The sequence below is a fragment of the Monodelphis domestica genome, chromosome 7 (assembly GCF_027887165.1).
Source record: "Monodelphis domestica isolate mMonDom1 chromosome 7, mMonDom1.pri, whole genome shotgun sequence".
In the NCBI taxonomy this organism is placed as follows: Eukaryota; Metazoa; Chordata; class Mammalia; order Didelphimorphia; family Didelphidae; genus Monodelphis; species Monodelphis domestica.
This window is the reverse complement of record NC_077233.1, coordinates 189,476,377-189,495,259: the sequence shown is the minus strand read 5'-3', so window position 1 is coordinate 189,495,259 and position 18,883 is coordinate 189,476,377. Positions and strand designations below refer to the sequence as shown.

The following is an 18,883-nucleotide window of genomic DNA, read 5'->3' as shown; positions in this document are numbered from 1 at the left end:
AAATACAAATTATTGTTTTATAATATAAAATATATAAAAAATTAAAATATATTATAAAATTAAAATATATTATAAAATTAAAATATAAAAAAATAACTTTGTATTTCCTTCAATTATGAATGTAAGCAGCAAACATTCTGAGAAAAGGGGTCATAGACTTACCAGCCTGCCAAAGGGGACCATGACACAAAAAAGGTTAAAAATGCCTCATCTAGGCTATGGCTATCTCCCATGCCTAGAGTTCTCTCCCCCTGATCTTCACCTCCTGGTTTCCTGACCTCCTTCAAAACTTAAAATCCTACCTTCTGTAAGAAACCTTTCCTGATTTCTCTTAATGCTAGTGCCTTCTTTATGTAATTATCTCCAATTTATCCTACTGATATCTTTTTTGGACACAGTTATTTGCATGCTGTCCCCCTCTTTTATTGTGAGCTTCTTGAGGCTTGGGACTGCTTTTGCCTTTCCTTGTATACTCAGTGTTTACTTAGCATATTGCCTGGCACATAAATGGGCCATTAATATATATTGAGCACTTAATGCCAAGCACAATGCCAGGCACTGTGCCAAGTGCTGGAAATACAAAGAAAGCTCTCAAGGAGTTTTCAGTCTAATGAGGGAGCCAACATGCAAACAACTATGTAAACAAGATGTAGACAGGATAAATTGGAAGTAATCAATAGGAGGAAGGCACTAGAGTCCAGAGGATTCAGCAAAGGCTTCCTGAAGGAGGTAGGATTTTAGTTGGGTCTTGAAGGAAGTCAGATTCTAAGAGGTGGTGATGAAGAGAGAGAGAATTCCAGGCATGGGGATAGCCAGTGAAAATACCCATAGTTGGGTCAGCTAGGTAGTACAGTGGATGGAGAACCAGACCTGGGTTCATATCTAGCCTCAGATACTTCCTAGCTGTGTGACTGGGCAAGTCACTTAATCCCCATTTCCTAGCCCTTAACCACTCTTCTGTCTTAGAACTGACAGTAAGACTAAAGTTGGAGTTTAAAAACTATGCCTAGAGTCTGGAGATGGAGTAGAGGAACAGTACAAAGGCCAAAGTCTCTGGATATTAAGTACTTAATAAATGCTTGTTGATTTGATTTGATTTGACAGATGAGGAAACTGAGGCCTAACCAGGTAAAGTGACTAAGTCAAGAATCCCTCCATATAGAGTAGAAAACCTATTGGATTTGCAAGAAGACTTCATATGCTGGCTCTCAGTTAGCAAGTCATTCTTCTATGGACCATAGTTTTTCAATTTGTCTAATGTGGGAATTGCTCTAGATTCTTTCTAGAGTCCTTTGTACTTTTAAGTCCATGATCCTATGCTCCTTCCAAATTAGCAATTCCATGAGTCTTGGCTCTGCCAGTAATCAGACCTGGACCATTATGCAAATACCAATTATTCACTTTTATCTAGTACTATAAAGTTTACAAAATCCTCTCCTCACAGCAATCTTATTGGGAGGTAAATAGGACAAGTCTTATTCTCCTCATTTCAAAAATGAGAAAACTCTGAATTATATCCATGACCACAGTCCTAGTCAATACTAAAGCTGAGATATAAACCCAAATCTCTTGACCTCCAGTCTAGGATTATTTCTACTCACTGTACCACCTCCCTCTAGCCCTCAGTTTTCTACCTTTTGGGGAGTTCAGTTTCCTTGCCTGTGAAATAAATGGAATCTGTGAGATAATGTCCATTGTCCCTTTCAATGCTGATGTTTTATGACTCACCATCTCTTTGGGAATTGTTTCCAGATCTTGTGCCATGTTTTTAAAAATGGATCCTCTATGTTGGCATAACCTAGAATCATACAATCTCAGAGGTGAAAGAAAACTTGATCATTTACTCCAACTTCTCTGGAAATTGGAGTGCCTTTCTCTATGTCCTCAAAGACTGGTCATCCAGTTTTTCTGCTTGAAAGTCTTCAGAAATAGGAAAACCTTCATTCTCTGAGAGTAGATGTGTTTTCTGAAAAGAGCTCAAAGTATTTTGGAGCCCAATCTGATGAACTGGAAATATTTAATCTGGAGGTAAGAAGATTTAGAAGGCACACGATCATTATTCTCAAATGTTAGAAAAGGAATCAGATTGATTTCTCTTTGGCTCCAAGGGATAAAATTAGGTCTAATGGGTGGAAATTTCAGTTAGTGTTTTTGGTTAATTCTAAGAAAAAGTTACCTAACAAAGCTATTAAAATGGAATGGGTTGCCTCAAGAAGTCTTCAAGTGGAGGCTTGCCTGGTATATAATGGAGGGAATTCTTACTTCACATAGGGATTGGACTCTGAGGTCCCTTCCAACAAACAGGATTCTGTTATCCTGGGACTGATTGACAGGCTGTTTGGCAATCTTCTGGAATCTAAATGGGGCATCTGGAAAAAAAAACTAGCTTCCTTGTTTGAGGGAATGTAGTAACTTGCCTTTCTTAGCTATCTACCTCACATTCTATTTTTCTTCTAGTCAAGTCTTCACAAATAGGCTCTGGGTCTTTCAGATCAAAGGTCAGCAAACTACCATCCAAGAGCCAATAAAACTTTAAAAATATAAATCCCAGGAAGCACAAAAGCAGGCAGTAAGCAAGATTTGTTCCTAATACAATACCTGGCATATTGGACCTTAATTAATGTTGGCTGAGTGATTGAGAAAAAAAGGAGGAAAGGAAGAAAAGTGAAAAAATGGAATGGAGGAAAGGAGGAAGGATGGATTGGAGGAAAAGAGGAAGAGAGGGAAGAAGGAAAGGAGAAAAAGAGAGGAAGAAAGTAGAGAAGGAGGAAAGAAGAGAGGAAAGGAACAAAAGGATATATTACCTTGGTAACACTTTTATGTATGAAGGACAGATTATTATTCATAATAATAACACCTTTGGAACAAGCTCACCGTGGAGATTCTGGGAATATCTGCCATGATAGATAGACCAAGGGTATCTTGGAGATAGTTTGTACAAGTTCCCAAGAGCTGATTGTTAAATTTTTAGTGTGAGCATTTATACCTCAGAACTCCAGAAACCCATAAACTAAATCAGAGCCCAAGTTCTTGTTTTCTTGGTTGCTTAGACTTTAAAAAGTGATGGAGATGCAGCTAAATGACTCAGTGGATAGACAGCCAAGTTTAGGGATGAGAGGTCCTGAATTCATATCTGGCCTCAGACACATCCTAGCCCTGGTCAAGTCACTTGATCCCCATTGCCTAGCCCTTACTACTCTTCTACCTTGGAACCCCAATACACAGTATTAAATCTAAGATAGAAGGTATGGGTTTAAGAATACAAAGTTTAGTTAAAACATGGCCCCTGAATCATGGAATCTATAGTCTATTAGGGGAATAATATAAAAACTCATATAACTGTTTATTGTACAGTCATTGTGTTCAACTCTTCATGATCCCATTCAAATTTTTTATTATTTTTATTTTTGCCAGAGATACTAGAGTGTTTTATCATTGGTTCTAATATGGAAGGAAAGGGTTTTTTTAAGTGATGGTGAAAATGTTAATAGTGCAGGTTAAATTTAATTTGTGATGGAAGTATAGTTTTGTTGATATTTGTTTTTTCAGAGTCAGATACCACATGGCAATGGTCTTATTAACTAATGCTCACATCCATCCTGTATGAAAATGAGAACCACATATTAGCATTGAGGATCTGTTCCTAGCCTTAGCATCAGACTATCTCTCTATTAATGTTTCTTTTTAAAAGTTTATTTCTTTTTAAAAAATTTCCAACATTTATTTTGTTTCTATTATTTTAAAACCCTCACCTTCCTTTTTAGAATCAATACTATATACTGGTTCCAAGGCAGAAAAGCCACAAAGGATAGGTAATTAGACTTGTCCAGGATGATACAGCCAGGAAGTGTCTGGGACAAAATTTGAACTCAGGATCTCCCATCTTTAAACTTAGCTCTCTATTCGCTAATATTATCCCTTAACATTTTTTAAAATTTGAGTTTCAAATTCTTTCCCTCCTACCCACCCTTCCCCTATCCACTGAGAAGGAGAATATATCTATTCTTTTATTTCCCAGGACAAGCAATAGAAATGGCATGCACCTGAGTTTCTGGTGGCAGGCTTGGACCTGAGGGTCTCCTGATGAATAGCTGTCCCATGGAACAGGAGGCAAGAGAGGAAATAGAATAGAATTTCGTTTATCGCTACAGTTAAAGTGTATGAGAGCTCTACAGGGATAGGACTCCCTAGCTAACAGACTTCTTTTTCTCTGGGTCCCAGAGCCTCCTGGCATGGGAATTGGACCCTTTGGGCAGTCTAGCCAGAAACAAGGCTGAAGAAGCAGGAAGAGAGTAAGTGGAGCTCGAAGCTCTATTTTTCTCCTTTTATGGTCAGGTTGCCAACTTGCTGCTTCAGAGTGATAAACCATCAGATTATGTTTGTGATCAGGCAGAAATAGCCAAGTCTGCTGGGAGCTGGGGGCCCGCCATGGTTCCAAGGGCAGGCTGGAGGAGGGAGCTGAGAAGGGATTTGCCAAGTCACTTCATCTCCTGGGAAAACTCACCCTGGATGCAGAGACCATCTGCCTCTTCTCACTAGGATTTTTGAGATGCTAACCACTTCTGAGAGAGTGAGAAATCCAAGTCTGAAGGAGAGATTAAGGACTCCTCTTTACTTACTCAGTTGTTTAGAGTTCTAGAGAAGGGGAGGAGGAAGAGGAATGAGCATGGGTTCGGGAGCCTGGGGAGCATGGAGAGCTGAGCTGAGATGTCTTCAAAAAAGCACAAAAGCTCAGCTGTCTTGGAAGCTGATGGTAGGAAGTTAGTGGGCTGCTTTGTTGAAAGATCCCTTATAGTCAGGAGGCAACAAGAATGATTATCCCCATGTCAGAGACAAGAAAACTGAGCCTTTGGGAGAAGACCCCTTGGTAGAGTTGACCCAATGTCACATAGGGTAAGTAGGGGCAGAAGCAAAATTCAAACCTAAGCCTCCTTTTCAGGAACCAAAATCAAGCCAGGGCTCAAGGAATACATGAACTAGGAAGCACCAAGATATCTGAATCTGCTTTTATTCCACGGGCCCACAGTATTCATGGTTTGATAACTATGGGAGTATCAATTTCTCCCATTAAACTGATCTCAGATGACTTCCCACGCAGTACATTTCAGATGGGAATTTCCCAGGCCATAGGTCTCCCAGCAGTCTCCACTGCTAAGCAGCACTCTGGCGTTCCCAAGTCGGCCCCCTCCCATCACTCTCTCTGGGGTCCTGTGAAGTGCCCTCTGGCTAAAATTTGGCATGCATAGCCCTCACACTTTGGGCATAAATATTTTTGATGAGTGGGGAAATTATTCCACTTTATCACTGATGAAAATGGATTAAGAGTACTTGTTTGTCTCACAATCACTACTGCTTTCTCAAAATAGTTGGGCATCTTCGGCATCATAGTCCATAGTCATGGGAGCCTGTCTATCAGGGTGCTGGGATTTTTCCTGCCCTTCACTCCTGAATTTGTCTTTATTTGATTATTTTTATAAGTGGATTTTTGGCACTGAGTAGAAATAGAAGGGCAGAGAAGATTACAGTACAAGTAACTTTGGGTGGGAGGTAACAATAACTGATGGAGAAAGGCAGCATTTTTTTTTTGAGGCAGCATGTTAAAGAGGATAAAAAGCTATCCTTTGAGGCCTGCAAGACCTTGGTTGAAGGCCTGCCTCATACAGATTAGCCATGTAACCCTGGATAAGTCACAATGTCTTTATGATGCAGGCAACTCTCTAACACTATAGGTTACAAGCCACTTGCCAGTCTACATTGGTGGAGGGAGGTTTTCCCACTGGGAATTCTCTAAGCCGACCTCCAAAAGTTCCAAAAACCATTACAGTTGATGGAGATGGCCCTCTCAGGCTGTTGGGATTCTGTTTTTAATGTATGCACTGGATCAGGATGATGCCTTTCTCTGCATCTGATTTTTTTCCTATCTCTTTAAGAGATAAAATATTTGTTCTATCCCTATCTCAAGATTAAAAATTCTCATTTAGACATTTCAGATGCCTAACCTACAGAGCCTGAAAAGGACTCAGTTAGATTTGAAATGGAGGATTTTTATTTTATTTTATATTTTTTCTTGTTTTTACTAATAAAATTAAGGAGGAAAGGAGTTCAGGCTTACTCTCTCAGGGTCTAGTCCTTGCTAGGGCTGTGCCTGCTTTCTGCAGCTTGACAAGGTCTTATCTTCCTCTCTAGGACTTTTAATCCCCTTCCTACTCAAGCTAAGGGGCTGTCTTATCAGCTCCCAGACTTGAAGTTCAGGCCTGCTAGGGGCCTGAGCTTTTCAGCATCTCTTCCCTAGTCCCCACTAATGCTCAAAAAGCCCTGCCAGCTCCCTAGGGGAATTTCCTAAATTAAAAGGAATGAATGGGGGCAGCTGGGTATTGATTCTAAGACAGAAGGTATGGGTTTAAAATAAAATAAAAGGAATGAGAAAGGAGAGAAAGAACAGAAGTAAAAATTCCCTGGGCTATTTCCCCTTCTCATGGGAAAACTTTAATGCCACATGATTCTTCTATGAACTAGATCTTCTATCACTTGGGTGAAGGAGTTAGTAAGAGGGGTTTGGTTTGGTTTTTGCCCCTGGGACTGTGCTCAGATTGGAATGGCCATATGTGAGTAGATGGGCTAGGAACTTATAGCTAAAACAGCCTTATTTGTCTCTCTAACCCATAAACCTCAGGCCAGTAGGCAGATTCATCCCCCAAACTTGATGAAAACTCCCCAGTGGGCACACGATATACAATGTCGGTTCCTCTCCCTGCCACCCCCCAGCCTTTCTTCTCACTATTCCCTACTAGCAGCCTTCTGCTCCACACATTTCTGTTGACTGGGTCATTCCTTCCATAGGGAGGAGATGTTTGCTTACTCCCAAGCCCAGAGAGGAGTTCTTCCCTCTCTCACCTTACCTGGCACAGATCACTCATGACCATTAGTCTACATACCACTTCGTGATTGTTTTCATATCACCTCAAGGATCTGTCTTAAGATCCCAAGAGCTTCTGTGATTCAAAGCACACCTTTTAGTTCTTTGAGGTCTCCCACCAGTGTACTGATATGTCCAGTACAGCCGATGGCCAGTAAATAGTTGTAGACATCAGAAGTGCTGATGGCTCTAGATTATTCTCTTATAGGAGTGCTGGGTCTTTCTAGGGGTTCTTTCCATATTAATCTATGGAAAGGTACTTTTTTTAGAAGTTGGCTGCCCAGGTTCTCAGCTAAGAAGGAATGCTAACATAGAGGAATCACAAATCTGGAGACCTTTGAGAAGTACCTAGATGTAGTGTGTCCAGGATTCTCAAAGTCCTCTGACATGGCTGCCCCTGGCACCAGGAGTTTGGGGTTGTTTGCTGACTTTTCCCTGGGGCTCTGGGCTTGGTCTCCTACCTGCTTAGGGCTCTAGGCTTAGTCCCTGACTTTCTCTGGGGCTTTGGGCTTAGACCCTGACTTTCCCTAGGGTTCTGGGCTTGGTCCCTGACTTTCCAAGGGCTCTGGGCTTAGTCCCTTACTTTCTCTGGGGCTTTGGGCTTAGACCCTGACTTTCCAAGGGCTCTGGGCTTGGTTCCTGACTTTCCCTAGGGTTCTGGGCTTGGTCCCTGACTTTCCAAGGGCTTTGGGCTTAGTCCCTGACTTTCTCTGGGGCTTTGGGCTTAGACTCTGACTTTCCAAGGGCTCTGGGCTTGGTTCCTGACTTTCCCTAGGGTTCTGGGCTTGGTCCCTGACTTTCCAAGGGCTTTCGGCTTAGACCCTGACTTTCCAAGGGCTCTGGGCTTGGTCCATGACATTCCAAGGGCTCTGGGCTTGGTCCCTGACTTTTCAAGGGCTCTGGGCTTGGCTCTCAAGGCCTTGGCTTCATTCTCTTTGAGCTAGGGATGGTTAATCCTTCTCACTGTTCCCCTCAGATGTGGTGAGGCCAAGTAGGAGCACAGGAATGAAAAGTCTTTAAGAGCTCTAGGTCATTGCTTGATTCTAATCCATATATTGTTTTCATTTTCTCTTCACAGACCGGGAAGATCAATCTATCCTGTGCACGTAAGTGAAGCCACTGTTTTCCAAATATTTTATGAACATGTACACATGTTTTTTCTTTTTCTTGAACTTTCCTTCCCTTCTTCCTTCTGATTTTTTTTTTTACTCTTACTTTCTGTCTTAGAAACATTGTAAGACAGAAAGGCAAGGGCTAGGCAATTGGGGTTAAATGACTTGCTCTGGGCTATATAGCTAGAAAATCAGGGGCCAAATTTGAACCTAGGTCCTCCTGACTCCAGGCCTGGAACTCTAACCACTAGCTGCTCCTTGTTTTCTTTTTTGAATAAAATATACATTTCCATATACAAAATAGAACAGAAATAGGTTTTTACACAAAATTACAATTCTATCTCATGAAAAGTTTTCTTTTAAGAATATAAACTCATAATATAACTTTTAAAGTTTTCCTCTGTCTTTGTTCCCTTCTGACTTTCCTTGTTCCCTTTTGACTTTTCTACTATTCTCTAAAGCAGTAACATTGTAATTTTCTAAAATAAGATTAATTAATTTCAATGAACAAAAATCTACTTTCTCTCTTTCCTTCTTTCATAATAAAAAGAAAAGGGAAAGACACTTGTAAGAACTTTGCAAATTCAAAGAAAAAGACACATTTCCTCATTGGCCATGTCTAAAAAAATATGTCTCATTCAGTCCTTGGAGTCTAACACTTCTCTGGAAGGAGATGGGTGATAGGCTTCATTATGGTCCCTCTGGAATCATGGGTGATCATTGCATTGATCAAAGTTCCTAAATCTTTCAAGTTGTTTGTTTTTACCATGTTACTGTGTATAAATTGTTCTCCTGGTTCTACCCACTTCACTCTATATCAGTTCATAAAGTTTACTTAGATTTCTTGCCTTCCGTTTGATTTACTTAGGTGTGAGTCCAGGTTTATTCCACTATCTCTGTATCAGTTTGTTGTTGTTGTTTTTAAACTCTTCCCTTCTGCTATAGTGTCATTTCTAAGACAGAAGGGCCATAAGGACTAGGCAATTAGAGTTAAATGACTTGGCCAGGGTCACGCAGCAGAGAAATGTCTGAGATTAGACTTGAACCCAGGTCCTCCTGACTCCAGGTCTGGTACTCTCTCCACTGTGCTACCTTGCTGCCTCCATATCAGTTTTTTCAAGATCTATGACCTGGCTCCTCCCATGACTCTTTCACTCTGTCTTCCTGCTTTTTTGAAGTTTGGTTTTTCCTAACAAAATTCCATCATTCTCACCACCTACACTCATGCTGAAATTTGACTTTTTAAATGACTATGCCCCAGAATTCAGATCATTGGATTCTTCCCTAGAGATGTGGGAGGGGAACGGGTTAGCATGTATGAGTAGAAGATGAAGAGAACTCTACTTTTTTGCCTATTTTGGAGGAGAAAGGAGTTATAATGGCCGGAATAAGCCTTTGGGAACTGCCTAAGGACTTGATATAATGTGAATCTTCTCAGCCTTCTATTTGGAGGACACCTGAAAACTGAGCTCTGTTGAATATCAAGGATGAGGAGAGAATGGAGAATAAATTCCATTAGTTCTGTTGCTTAGCTTGAAAGGGGACTTTTCCAGTGTACCCAGAAAGAGAGGTTCCTGGCTCTAGTAATTAAATCTTTTTTTTTTTGAAAGTTAATCAGAGGCATTTATGAATGATATTTAAGAGACTAAGGATTTAAGGTGACCCAAAATTGATTATATCAGAGACCAAAGCTAACATGAGTCACCTACAGATAGCTCCCTTCAGGTCCCAAATCTTAGCTACCACTGGGTTGCCAGGAATGAGTACAGAGACAGGTGGGACACAGATCTCTGATCCCAGAGGCTCTGGATAGGAGTAGCTGTCTCCTCTGGAGGAGGTGACTCACCACCAACAGCTGGGCCTTGTATCTCTCCCAGGGTCAAAGTTGAGCCCCATAAAAAACGCACTGTTTCCGATGGACTATAGATTACTGCTTTTCTTCCTTTCCCTGAATAAGTTCTTTGTCTTTCATGTAGGGTGATTAATGGATGGCTTGTTCCCCCTCTGGACCAGGTCTCCAATTAGTTTGTTTTTCCATTTGGGTCAGTTTTGTCTTCTTTTAAAAAAGACGACACAAAAACAAACAGAAATGTCCTAATAATTGCCTGTGGGCTTTTTTTAGGTGGGAGAGTGTTCTACCATTCCCACTCCCATGTAGAAATTATTTTGAATGTTTCACAAATATATAAATTATATATAAAACATTCAAAATAATAGAAATAGTTTATGTGTACATTTCTTTATATATACATTCATACATATATAGTGTATGTGTGTATGCATTTCTTTATTGGTCAATAAATGTATCTATGTGTATATTGTATATATGTATAGCATATATATGTGTATTTCCTTATCTCTCTCTATGTACATTGTCCCTATCCTGTGCTGTAGTGAATGAAATGGGCAGAACCAGGAGAACAATTTATACAATAATAATACCATAAAGACAAACAACTTTGAAAGGTTTAGGAACTTTGATCAATACAATGATCACTTATGATTCCAGAGAATCCATAATGAAGCCTATCACCCATATCCTTCCTGATAAGTGTTAGACTCAAGGTACTGAATGAGACATATTTTTTAGACATTGCCAATGAGGAAATGTGTTTTTTCTTGACTATGTTTTCATTTCTAGTTTTTTTTATTTCGGGTACCTAACGTGGTGCCTGGAACATAGTAGTCCTTTAAAAGTGCTAATGGAAATAAATTGTACATAACTAAATCACTGAGGGAAATAAAAAATAGTGCAATAATTTGGGTTCTAGTTCCATTCACTTTAGAACCTCCACAAACCCTTAGAGACTCAGTTTCCCTATAAAATATAGAGATTCTGCCTACCTTTTCTATCTCAATGGAATATAATAAGGATAAAATGAAGTCATAGATGTGAAAATTGTTGGGAAACTTATGTAAGTTTAAAATACAGCTGATTTCTTGCTTATCAACATTATTTGAGGTACAGATTCAAAATAGATCTTTTACAACTATATTTCATTTTATTGAGATAGGCACTCAGGTATATAAATTTCCCCGTGAATACTGGTTTGGCTGTATCCCATAGATTTTGATATGTTGTCTCCTCATTGTCATTCTTTTCAATGAAATCAGTAATCATTTCTTTGATTTGTTCTTTGACCCACCAGTTTTGAAGAATTAAATTATCTAGTTTCTACTTAATTTTAAATTTGCCCTCCATGAACCCTTATTAATTATGATTTTTATTACATTATGATCTGAAAAAGTTGCACTGATTTTTTCTGCTTTTCTGCATTTGTTTGTGATGTTTTTATGCCTGAGCATGTGGTCCCTTTTTGTATATGAACCTTGTGCTGTTGAAAAGAAGGTGTATTACTTTTTATCCTTCTTCAGTTTTCTCTAGATATCTATTAACTCTAATTTTCCTAACATTTCATTCATTTCCCTTATTTCTTTCTTATTTCTTTCTTTTATTTTATTTGTCTAGCTCTGATAGAGGAAGGTTGAGGTTCCCCACTAGTATGGTTTTACTATCTATTTTCTCCTTAAGCTCCATTAGTTTCTCCTTTAAAAATCTGGAAGCTATACCATTTGGTGCATATATGTTGAATACTATTATTTCTTCATTATTTATGCTGCCTTTTATCATGATATAATTTCTTTCCTTGTCTCTTTTAATCAAATCTATTTTTACATTGGCTTTGTCTAAGATCACAATTGCTACTCCTACCTTCTTTGTCTCAGCTGCAGCCCAATAGATTCTGCCCCAGTCTTTTACCTTTACTCTTTGTGTGTCTATCTGCCTCAAGTGTGTTTTATATTTCATTTCAGAATGCATTATTTGGGTGTTTTTACTCTGAAACTAATGTTACCTCTATATGGCACTTTACATACCATAGGTATTATTTCATTTGATCTTGACATTTACCCTGTGAGGAAGGTTCTATTATTATCCCAATTTTATAGATTAGGAAACTGAGATTCAAGGATATATGTATTATGTATTGCTCAGTTATACAGTTTGTAAGCAACAAAGGCAAGACTCAAAGTCATGTCTTCTTTCTTCCAAGTACATTCTATCCACAACACAGTGCCTCACTTTTAATTTTTTAAGTTTTGTTTATTTTTTCTATCTTACTTTTGTCTAATTCATGCATAAATCAAGACATCATTCTCTAATGTCACTGGTCCTCTTAGAAAACAAAGGACAAACAATAATATCCATCACACTAATAAGAATTACTTGGAAATTAGATGTGTAAAATTCATAGTTATAGATCTGTAGTGGGCTTAGGCAAAGGACCACTATCCTTAATCTCAGACAAAGCCCATGATTTAAGGCTGGTACATTTAGGTACTGACCTCCTGGTAGCAGAGCACCTAAATTTCAGAGGCAGTTTTTTGAGAGGAAAAAAATTTTCCATAAGATTGAAACCATAAAAATAATGTTGAGGTGCCAATTTTATGACCTTTTCTTTCTCTCATCTTTATATTTAAATAAAGTGTTTGAATTTATTATAAAAAATGTGATTCTGCAAAACTCCCTATTGCCTAGCCCTTATTGCTCTTCTGCCAAGGAGAAAAAGAAAGAAAGAAAGAAAGAAAGAAAGAAAGAAAGAAAGAAAGAAAGAAAGAAAGAAAGAAAGAAAGAAAGAAAGAAAGAAAGAAAGAAAGAAAGAAAGAAAGAAAGAAAGAAAGAAAGAAAGAAAGAAAGAAAGAAAGAAAGGAAGGAAGGAAGGAAGGAAGGAAGGAAGGAAGGAAGGAAGGAAGGAAGGAAGGAAGGAAGGAAGGAAGGAAGGAAGGAAGGAAGGAAGGAAGGAAGGAAGGAAGGAAGGAAGGAAGGAAGAAAAAAGTAAAAGAGAAAGAGAGAGAGAGAGAGAGAAAGAGAGAGAGAGAAGGAGAAAGAGAGAGGGAGGGAGGGAAGGAGGGAGGAAGGGAGGGAGGAATTAAAAAAAAAGAGTTGCTTGCTCATTTACAGTTGTTTAGCCCCAACTCCATAAAATGTGATACCAAAAATGTCACCAGACCCTAGAAACCCCTGCCTCTGAAAAATGACTGAGTTTAGAGTAAAAAAATCCATGTTCTAGCCCTGGGTGAATTTGCTTTGTGATCTTGGCCAAGTTGCTTTACTCCTTGAGACCTCAGCTCCCTGAAAATTGAGGAACTTGGATTAGACTCACTCACTAGACTTAGGAGAATTCTTTCTCACAATTGATGAACTGGAAGCTGTAGATACCAAGCCACTGTCAATGATCATTGAAAACCTGCAGAACCAGAAATATGCTATAGGAACTGGGAAGGGCAATTCCCTGATTAAAAATTTTTTTAAACCCTTGGAATAAACATCTTGGAATCAATATAGCATGTGGGTTCCAAGGCAGAAGAGCAGTAAGGGTTTGTCAATGGGAGTCACATGACTTGCCCATCCACAGCTAGGAAGTGTATGAGGTCATCTTTGAAGCCAGAACCTCTCACTTCTAGGCCTGACCCAATCCCTGAGTCATCTAACTGCCTCCCCTCCCCCCCATCCCTCTTCATTCTAGGAATTTACCTCTGCCATTTCCTTCGAATAACTTGTTTACTTGTGGTTTACTTGTTGTCTTCTTCATTATAATGTGAGCACCCTGAGGGCAGGGACTGTCTTTTCCCTGTCTTTGTAACCTCAGTGCTTAGCACAGTGCCTGGCACATAATAAACATTCAATAAATGTTTATTGACTAACTGACTCTTAAGTCTGGCATTAGGAACCAGAGAACATCAGGCCAGATGTTCTCTGACCTAGAAATGTACCCTATGTTTGGAGCCTAGACGAGGACTCAGACCAGGTTATTGCTTTTTATTTTCTTCTGTTGTTTATTTTGGCTACAAAAAATCAGACAAGTGGGGACAGCATGTTAAGAGAAATGTAATTAACTCCTGACAATCTTGGAATCCACAGAAAATTTAAAATCCCAAATTGGTTTCATCCTCTCATGGATGAGAGCACATCTGGGGACCACCTGATCCAGTTTTAATTGGTTCAGGGAACACAAACATTTTAGGATCCTAAAATAAAGGAAGAGCTAGAAGGGATGTTGGAGGCCATCCTGGCTAACCCAAACCTGAACAAGAATCTTCTCCGTAACATCCCCTCAAATGCAGTAATTCAGCCTTCTCTTGGAAACCTTAAGTTAGGGGAGATCCACTATCTCCTGAGGCAGACTACTCCATTGGGTGTAATTCTATGTCTGGAGCCAGGAAGACCCGAGTTCAAATTGTCCTCATATACTAGCTGTGTGGGCAAGTCGTTTAACCTTTATTTGCCTCAATTTTCTCATCTGTAAAATGAGAATTTTAATAATACTTATATAAGGGAAAAAGGGTTTTTTAATATAAAAAGGTTGGACTGGATTATTTAAGAATAGGGTCATTAGGAATTTATATTAATTCAAAAGAGATTTATTTATAAAATATAGAAAGAGTAGAGTAAAAAATCAGAGAGAGGTTAGGGTAAGATATTTAGCCTAAGCACTAAGTAATTTACTCCCAGCCCCTGGCTCAACCTGGGCAGGGAGAGTTAATTTAGCTGGAGAGGCCTTGGCAAAGCCGAGGACCTGGGGGAGTCTCTCTTAAGAGGTAGGTCTCTCCTGAGGCTAGTTTCATCAGAAAATATTCAGGAAAGGAGTCAGCTTTTTCACTTACCACGTGTCAGTCCAAAAAGAAGAGATTTATGGATAGCCTCACCAGGAACAGGGTTTCAGGTCCAGTCAGCAGATTCTTCTTCAGCTGAAGATCTCAGATGATTCTCTCTCCACAGGAAGTTGTAACTCCCTTTTAAAGACACTTTCTTTTGCATCACTTCCTGTGCCTTCCCCTAATTTTATGTCTACCAATCACAGTTGAAGCTTTGTTTTAGGACTGCCTGGGGCAGTCAGTTTAATTTTGATTTGTTACCCACTATTGTATATGTGGGTCACAGACCTCCCCCACTCAAGTGTGAAAGGGGTGTTTACACCTTTGGTGATTAAATCTAAAAGTGGGCAGATCTCCCCACTCAATTTTTAAGTAGGGTGTTTACACCTTTGGTGATTAAATCTAAAAATGGGCAGATGTTACAATTTAATCTCGGACAATCAGGGGAGAGTTAATTTCATTTTCACAATCAGGGGAGAGTTAAACTTAATCTTCACACTTACTTCCCAGGGTCGTTGTAAGAATCAATTGAGATATTAATCATGAAGTGCTTAGCATAGTACCTGGTACATAGTAAGCACTATATGAATATTAACTATCATCCATTATTATTATTACTGTTACCACTAATAAGCTTCATAAAAGTTGATTTAGCATAGATATAAGGAAAAACTTCCTGACTATTATTATTATTCACAATATTATAAAGATATAAGAAAACATCCTGACAATGTTGTTAATAATAATAATAATAATAATAATAATAATCAGGAAGTTTTTCCTTATATCAATCCTAAATTTGCCTTTCAAAGCTTCTATTCAATGCTCCCAGTTTTCCCCCTCCAGAACCAAGCAGAACAACTCTATTTTTGCCCAACAAATACTCGAAGACTTGTCTCATTCATCCCGATTAAAGTTTATCTTCTCTGATTCGCTCCAATGTCAAGATCTTTTTGGAACCTGATCCTATTGTCTAATTAATGAATTAGCTATCTCTCTTACCTTTTTATTAATTGAAAATTTGGAAAGTAAGAGACAACCAGTGAAATGAGTGCTGGGCCTGGAGTTAGGAATATCGGAGTTCAAATGTGGTCTCAGACGCTTCTTCGCTATATGACTGTGGGCAAGTCACTTAATCTCTGCCTGACAAAACTGGGAAAGAAAATGGCAAACCACTCCAATATCTTTGCCAAGAAAACGCCAGGAATGCTATAGTCTGTGGGCACATAAAGATATGGCTGAATGACTGAATAACAGCCAGTTTGAAAAGCATGCCATTCCTGCATTCATTCAGCTGGGATGGCACTGGTAGACTGTGCCCAAGAGTCTGAAGCATAGAATTTCCCGGGGAAGGTCACCCTTACATGACAATATAGGAAATTGGAATGGGCACTAAATTTAGAGTTGGGACATGGGTTTACATTTCACCATTACAGCTAACTTGCCAGGTGACTTTGGACAAATAGCTTCCATCTCTGGGCCTTTGTTACTCAATCTATTAAATGAGGAGATTAGGCTAGATGATCTCTATGGTTCTTTTCAACTCAAAATTGAAAGCTAAACTATGAATTGGTTAGTATGTTCTAATCCTGGCTGGCTCTCATATGCACTCTACTACTCCCTTGTGTGCAAGACTGGGATTATTTAAGCCTAAAGAGCTAATACGAAGAATGACCTGGTTTGTGGTGACTCTGAAACCAAAAAGGATTTTTCGAGTTATCAGATTATATGAACTGGCAAAAATATTCTGGCTTTGGTTCAGAGGTAGTGACCCAACTCAGTAAACCAAACAGACCCTGTAATCAGGAGTTCTTAGACAGTTTGCTAACTTTTCTGACTGCTGAAATTAAGGAAAGAAGGCTGACATTTACTTCTAAGTATATGTCCGGTATTTTTTTTTTGCTTGTTTGTTTGTTTTTTGGTGTTTCCTTTAAAACACAATTTGGTGAGGATGTAAACAATCTTGGGCAAATTTCTGATTCTTTGTGGGCCTCAGTTTCTTCTTCTGTAAAATGAGGGAATTGGATTAGAGGACTATGAGGTCTTTTCCAATTCTAGATTTATGATCCAATGAACTTGTGTACTTGAGAGCAAATATAGCAGGGTTAGAGTTGGAAATGTTGTGGACTGGAAGTTGGATATGCATTTTGTTGACCAATTCTTTTTCAGGTGTGTTTGACTCTTCATGGTCTCATTTGGGGTTTTCTTGGTAAAGATACTTGGATTGGTTTGCCATTTCCTTCTCTGACTCGTTTTACAGAGGAGGAGACTGAGGCAAATGGCATTAAGTACCTTGTCCAGAGTCACCCAACTAGTAAGTGTCTGAGGCCAGGCTAGATTTGAACTCAGGAAGAGGCTTCTTGACTCCTGACCCAGCATTACACCATCTAACTAACTTGTATGCCAAACTACTTGAGCCTAAACGATCACTCACCCTGCCCCAAAAGATTAAATGCTCACTCTATACACAGCTCTGTTTTAGTTGCTATGAGGGGATTTGAGATAGGGCAAAAAAAAAAGTTCTAGGGACAAGGTGTTAATGATGGGTCTAGTGGGTTTAGAGTAGGGGTGCATAACCTGTTTTTGTATAATGGTTGTCTTTAGTCTTTAGTGAAGAAGCCTAGGATCACATCTTTTTTTTAAAATTATTGAAGGAAATGCTAAATTTCAGTTATAGGTTAATAAAGATAAAGACATAATTTTTTTCTAAGTTTTCTGTGAACCCTGTGTACCCCTAGGGGGAACATGGAGTTTTGGGGAGTATGCTGACTTCAGGTTAAGAACCCCTGGCTCGGAGTCAAGATTTAAAAGCAAAAAAGGAGTCTTACCTAGTGCCTTCACTTTGTAACTAACATTTTTCAAGTTCTAAATAAGAGGGTCATAAAATAATAATAATCTTTTATAGGGAGCCTTCCCTTATCTTTTAAAATTCCACTGCTTTTCCTCTTTTTTTAAAAAATTCTTATCTTCTGACTTAGACTAATATTAAATATCTGTTCTAAGGCAGAAGAGTGGTAAGGGATAGGTAATTGTGGTTAAGTGACTTGTCCAGGATCACACAGCTAGGAAGTGTTTGACATCAGATTTGAACCCAGGAACTCCCATCTTTAAGTCTGGCTCTCAATCCATTGAGTCACCTAACTGCCTTTTGCTTTCCCTCTTTTAATCATTTCCTATTTACCTTGCACATCTTTTTCTTTGTATATATTTGTTTGCATATTGTCTCTCCTAACAGACTGGAAGCTCTTTAAGGGCAGGGACTCTCTTTTGTCTCTTTTTGTATCCTCAGCACTTGGCATAGTGCTTGGCACATACCAGGTGCTTAATCAATTTTTAGGGATTGATTATTTTATTCCCATTTGAGAGATGGAGATGCTGAGGTCTCAAAAGTTTAAGTAACCTGCCTAGGGTCATGTAGTATAGAGCCTTTCTTTTATAAAAATTAGGAAGTTGTTAGGTTTTTTGTTTGTTCTTTTTTAATCTTAAAGTCTAAAGACAGTTGTCATTCAGTGCTGACCTGTATACGTGATCATAAGGTACGGAGGGAAGCATTCCACTTAATGAATCGCAATCATGTTTACAAGCGGGGTACAAAGCAACTAACAAACAAAGAAAACATGCTTGGCACAAGATTTTCACTTTGATCAGAATACAAGTGCTCTAAGCAAATCAGGGAACAAGCAGGAGGTCTGAAATGGTCATTGCTGTGCACTTTGGTGGCGTTACAGACCCTTCCAGTGATAGGTCAGTTTACATAGGATGACTTTATTATCATTCTCTTAAGATGAGTTATAATAAATTAGCCAGATCCATGGAACAATCCCAGAGATGCTCAGCTTAAATCCTGGTCCAGTCCTAAAAAGAAAGCCAGACTGTTGTGAAAAGGGAAATGTAAAAAAGGCAAGAAACTGAAAACTAGCCGAGGATACGAAACAGTCAGGTTTTCCTTTACGTTATTACTCAGAGTGTCCTGGAATACCTGGGAGACAGGGTAGCACAGTGGAATGTATGCTAGATTTGGAGTTGAAGGTCATGAGCTCAATTTTTAGCTGAGACATTTACTGCCTTTGTGACCCTGGCCAAGTCATTTAAACTCTGGGCGGGAGATTTTCTCATCTACAAAAAGGGAAGTTTGGTCTAGATAACTTCTAGGCAGGGAATTTTAATTTGTGTGTGTAGTATACACCCTCTTGGGCAGTCT

General features: G+C 39.1%; 1 protein-coding gene across 3 annotated transcripts in view; it reads left to right on the top strand.

Annotated features, from left to right (window-relative positions):
- Window positions 1-18,883, top strand: part of MYH11 (myosin heavy chain 11) — a 134,361-nt gene that overhangs the window by 40,982 nt on the left and 74,496 nt on the right. For all 3 annotated transcript variants that reach the window (XM_001366001.5, XM_001365941.5, XM_007498607.3), the window contains exon 4: window positions 7,995-8,022. In XM_001366001.5, coding sequence (XP_001366038.1) covers window positions 7,995-8,022 — 28 coding nt within the window. The remainder of the gene's footprint in view (window positions 1-7,994; window positions 8,023-18,883) is intronic.